The sequence below is a fragment of the Penaeus vannamei genome, chromosome 40, assembly GCF_042767895.1.
Source record: "Penaeus vannamei isolate JL-2024 chromosome 40, ASM4276789v1, whole genome shotgun sequence".
In the NCBI taxonomy this organism is placed as follows: Eukaryota; Metazoa; Arthropoda; class Malacostraca; order Decapoda; family Penaeidae; genus Penaeus; species Penaeus vannamei.
This window is the reverse complement of record NC_091588.1, coordinates 6,542,958-6,547,957: the sequence shown is the minus strand read 5'-3', so window position 1 is coordinate 6,547,957 and position 5,000 is coordinate 6,542,958. Positions and strand designations below refer to the sequence as shown.

The following is a 5,000-nucleotide window of genomic DNA, read 5'->3' as shown; positions in this document are numbered from 1 at the left end:
TTTTTTTTTTCTGATGAGCACTTTGTAACTTAATTATTTAATTGTTTATCCATTGATTTCTTAAAGCATTTGGTTCATTATCTTGTGGTATGATAGCAGTGCATTTTGCAATTTGTTAACAAAGTACTTGGTAGATGGATGATGCTTCGAACCCGGAAAAGAGAAAACTCCAGTTCATTATTTTCATCAATTCATGGGTTGCTGATACAGGTTATAGTTTTTTTCAAATTTTTTCGGTTAGTTAATTGAATCCATTTTCTGAGTTTCGATTTTTTGAGAGGATCGTAGATTCACAAATAGCATTTATTCACTCTATTTTATTTTATTATAATTATTTATTTCATTTCATTTATTTATTCATTTATTTTTATTTTTATTTTTTTTGCCAGATTAGAAAGAAACTAAGCCTAATCTTTGGATAATCCAGCCTCTGCTTATGAGAATTTGAAAAATAAAATGGTTCATAGGATGATTTCACAGCTTTTATTGCCTTTAAAGCCGCATTTCTTCAAGAACCATTTATGCGTTTTCAGAGGCATATCATATACTTTTCACTTTGCACATTTTTTTAAAAGTTCCAATTCATCTTTATTGCACAATTGTTAAATTCGTTGCATATAAGCTTGAACTATGCATAAAACTTTCTGAATTACTTCATATCACAAAAGATTGTACTGAAAAAGGGTAAAGAAAACCAAAAAAATCACTCATATAATTATATTACATATCACAAATATCAATACTATATTTACAATACATACACGACAGAGTATGGATATATCCACAGGAACATTCTAATTAACATTGTTTTTTTAAAGTTTCATTTAAAGCTTCAGTAATAGCAGAAAGAACAGACTTGGGGTCACAGTGTTGAAAGTAATACACCTGTTGTTGTGTGGACTCTGTGAATCTATTGTATTGACGGGTATGCTTTTTGGAAGTGGAAGTTCAAGGCAGATTATTCTCAGTGTATAACAATTTGTATTCTGGAACCAGAGAGTAATTTTTAATGGAGGGTTGTTGGTGTTGTATTAATGAAGGGTTGTTGTAGGTGTTGTATTTTAATGGAGGGTTTTTGTAGATGTATTAATGGAGGGTTGTAGTGTTGTATTCATGGAGGGTTGTTGTAGGTGTTGTATTCATGGAGGGTTGTTGTAGTTGTATAAATGGAGGGTTGTAGGTGTTGTATTAATGGAGGGTTGTTGTAGTTGTATTAATGGAGGGTTGTTGTAGGTGTTGTATAGTCTGGAGAGAGAAAAGAAAACGCGGAAGTGAAGCTGTGACGAAGGCAAAATGAAGTCATCTAAATACTCATTATAAATGATAATTTGCAGGTGTGGGGGTAGGAAGGGGGGAGGGTGGGGGGGTCTTACCCAGTGGAATACACTGATGGCAGGTTTTACATATATATATATATCTTCGCATTTGTTAATATATACTTGGATGGAAGGAGTTGGTACCGACATTTTTATCTATTTTCTGGTGTGGAATGATGTCCATAGATATTTATATACCTAAAAATAAATGACTTTAAATGTAGTGAAAGTGCACTTTGGAATGGGACATTACACTATTTTATCTTCATAAATAATAAAATAAAAGGATAATCGCCAGATCAAAACTGATCAAAAATGCCACACTAAACGCTGCCAAATACATAGCTGGTTTCGAGACTAATTTCGAAAATACTGGAAAAGAAATTAAGTTCACCATTCGACACGCTTTCGAACGGGTGAACATACACACACAAAGGAGAAAAAACGAAAAAAAGAGAAAACTATCATCACTCCATAGGAAGAAAGAGATAAATATACATTTCTATACTGAGAAGAGTATCGCGGTATCGAGCTTGCGAGACGAGCCGAGCGCCGGGCTTCGCAAACCGTGAGACTAGTGGAGGAGAAAGGTCGGAGCGGTGTTTACTTCACTCCGCTGTATCTTATTCCTTATCAGACTTTATACAGAGCAATTGTAGAGTCGGTGTGGTGAGGATGCGGCGCTGCCTTGCCTCCGTTGGTTTCTTCTAGTCTTCTTTGAATATTTGGTTGAATCCCTTTTAAAGAAAGGACAAACGCACCCGAAGGTATTGATGGATTCGAGACTTTCGTATCGCGATTCACGTCCACCTGAACCACGTGACTGGAAGATGCAACCTCACACGACACCCGGGCCGAGGAATTCGTGTCTTCTCTCAGGCCGCAGTTTCGCTTGTATCACTCTATGTACACATATTTTCTCCGCGTATGTACATACCATAGGCAAACACCACGTTTGGTAACACTGAAGGCGAGTAGGAAATCCGAGCGTTTTTCGGCACAGGCCTCGACACCGCACAACGAACGCCGTTGTGGGGGAGGACCTTCCGCCGGGAATGGATCTGGAATGGATCTGGAGGGACTGAGTGGATACTTGAAAGCTCAGCGGCCGACGCGTACTCGGGGTGGAGGCGTTACCAACATGACGCAGGTCCTTCAGCAGGTCGATATGTAAGTAGCGTCGCCCAGGCGACTACTGGCGCTCACTGTCGAAGCGCTCATGCCCGCATAGATGCAAGAGGGAGACATCATCTATCTCCCTGGGAGATAATGGCGTCTGCTTCGCCCTCCCCTAAGCGAAGGACTGACTGTCGAGATCGACCGAGAGCGACTGCTTCCCTCCGCGGTCCGTCCAGTACTTTAGCTTCCCTCGCAGCTCCTCCAAGGAGCGCGACTTGGCCTTGTTGATGCGTCTGTACTTGACGTCTTTGGGTTTGGTGACGGATCTGTGGTTGCTCATGACGCGGTTGTAGGTCACCTGGATCTCCTCGTCGAGCCGGGGCTTCGCGGGCGACGTCACCGCGATCGTGTTGAGCTTCTCGTACGACCCCAGCAGCTGCCGTCGGTCGCTGCACGAGTCGTCGAGGGGCCGGATCTCCTCGTCGTCGTCGTCCGCGTCGTCGCTCTCGCCGTCGCTCAGGGTCGCGTCGGAGTCGTAGTGAGAGGACGACTTGAGGATGGAGTGGAGGGAGGGCGCCATGGAGGGCGTGGCGGAGGAGGCGTCGCCTAGTAAGGAGTCGCGCTCCGTGTGGGCGTGGCAGACCTCCTCCTCGTCCAGGCTGTACACCGTCCGCAGTAGCTCCGCGCGGCCCTTGGTGAGCGTGCAGGAGGGGCTGTCGTCGCTCTCCTCGCTGGAGCAGGAGGGCGACGTGGACAGGGAGCCCGGCCCCGCCCCGCCGCTGTAGCCGGGCTTCAGGAGCGAGCCGGTGGCGGCCCCCGGCGGCGGCGTGGCGAGGAGGTCCTGGCCGGCGGCGGCGCAGCAGGAGGGCCTGTTGGCCACCTCCACGGCGTCCGACACGCTCCGCACCACCTTGACCTCGCCCTTGCCCATCGGGATCAGGACCAGCGAGTCGAAGTTGTCCTCGAGCATGATGGCGCTGTCGCTGTCGTTGAGGCTCTCGGGGTCGCTCTTGGTGGACGTGAAGTGCAGGCTGGACGGCTTCTCGCCCTTCCGGAGGCCGTCCTCGGCCGCCTCGTCCTTGGCTACGTCCTCCTTGGCAGCGTCCTCCTTGGACGGCTTCTGGGAGGACTCGGACGCTTGCCGCGCCCGGATGCTGTTGTTGAGCGCCCGCGAGAGGGACACGACGATGTGCTGCTGCTGCCGGATGGTCGCGTCCTTCTGCTTCATCAGCGCCTCCACCTCCTTCTGGCGGCGGCGGAGCTGCGACTCGAACAGCAGCAGCTGCGACTGGATCTGGCGGAGGTGGTCGTCGCGCTCGCGCTGCAGGTGCAGCAGCATTACATTCTGCAACAAAAGTCAACGCGTCAGTACGCTCTCCAAATAACGTGCATCGTCTGCATGATAACCCGTATTATATACTTAAGAGTAGATATATACCTGTACATTAAATAGATAGATAGAGAGAGAGAGAGAATATCTTTAAAAAGGAAACTCGTTCAACAACACCAAGAAACGGATAAATAAAAATACCACGACAACCCCCTCCTCCCTCTTCCCTCCACCCCCCCTCCCCATCTCGCAAAATGACCGATTCCTCCGAGCGCCGCCTCCCCCCCCCCCCCTCCTTCCCTACCCGACCCGACCTTATTACTTATTCACCCTCTTATTGCCCGAGCTGAAAGGAATTCTCGAGTCGCATCGGGTGAAGAGTCTTCCGCTCTCTTTGGTATTCCGACCGCCGCGTCCGAGATCCGACGGGGTATCTGCATGCTGCCGGTCCGGGCTTGGTCTTGCTTGCCCACGTCGCGCCTCTGAACAAAGACTTGCTCTGCTTGGGATGACTTATTGATTCTTTAAGGTTGTACTGATTAAGGGTTTGCGATAATCTCTTGGATTTTGTTTTATTTTTTCTTCATTTTTAATTTTATCTGTTTAAGGGTTTAAGGGTTAAGTGTTTGTTTGGGATAACGTTAACGGTTTTTTTTTAAAGGGTTTAAGATTTATGGGTTTGTTTGGGAACTTTTCTTTCGTTACTTTATTCTTGAAAGGTGTAAGGATATTCATGTCTGAGAATTAAGCATTTCTTTGGGATAATTTTTCCATGTTTAAAAAAAAAAAAAACAAGAAAACTAAGGCTTTGTCTGAGATCATTTATCTTGATGTTTTTTTTTTTTTTTTTTAGGCGGTGTGTGCAATGTCTTGTCTAAAAACTAAGGATTTGTCTAAGTATTCTCTCGCTCTAATTAAGAATGTAGTCGCTACTTCGTGTCTGAGAAGTAAGCAGTTCAAGATCTTTCCTTTGGCTGTTTTAAGAGTTTTGGTGAAAGAGAGAGAGAGAGAGAGAGAGAGAGAGAGAGAGAGAGAGAGAGAGAGAGAGAGAGAGAGAGAGAGAGAGAGAGAGAGAGAGAGAGAGAGAGAGAGAGAGAAATTTTTTTGTACCGCTCTGGACTGTCTATTTTAACTATTTCAATCTCGGATTTATCAATAACGCAATTCTCAAACAAGCTAATGGTGTCATTATGGTGTCATTATTATACGATCGGAACCCAACATGAACCGTCTTC

At 45.9% G+C, this 5,000-nt stretch overlaps 1 protein-coding gene across 3 annotated transcripts in view; it reads right to left on the bottom strand.

Annotated features, from left to right (window-relative positions):
- Positions 1-701: 701 nt before the first annotated feature.
- The window catches only part of LOC113803170 (uncharacterized), a 119,287-nt gene continuing 114,988 nt past the window's right edge, over positions 702-5,000 (bottom strand). For all 3 annotated transcript variants that reach the window (XM_070117231.1, XM_070117230.1, XM_070117232.1), the window contains exon 3: positions 702-3,780. In XM_070117231.1, coding sequence (XP_069973332.1) covers positions 2,608-3,780 — 1,173 coding nt within the window. In that variant the 3' untranslated portion in view covers positions 702-2,607. The remainder of the gene's footprint in view (positions 3,781-5,000) is intronic.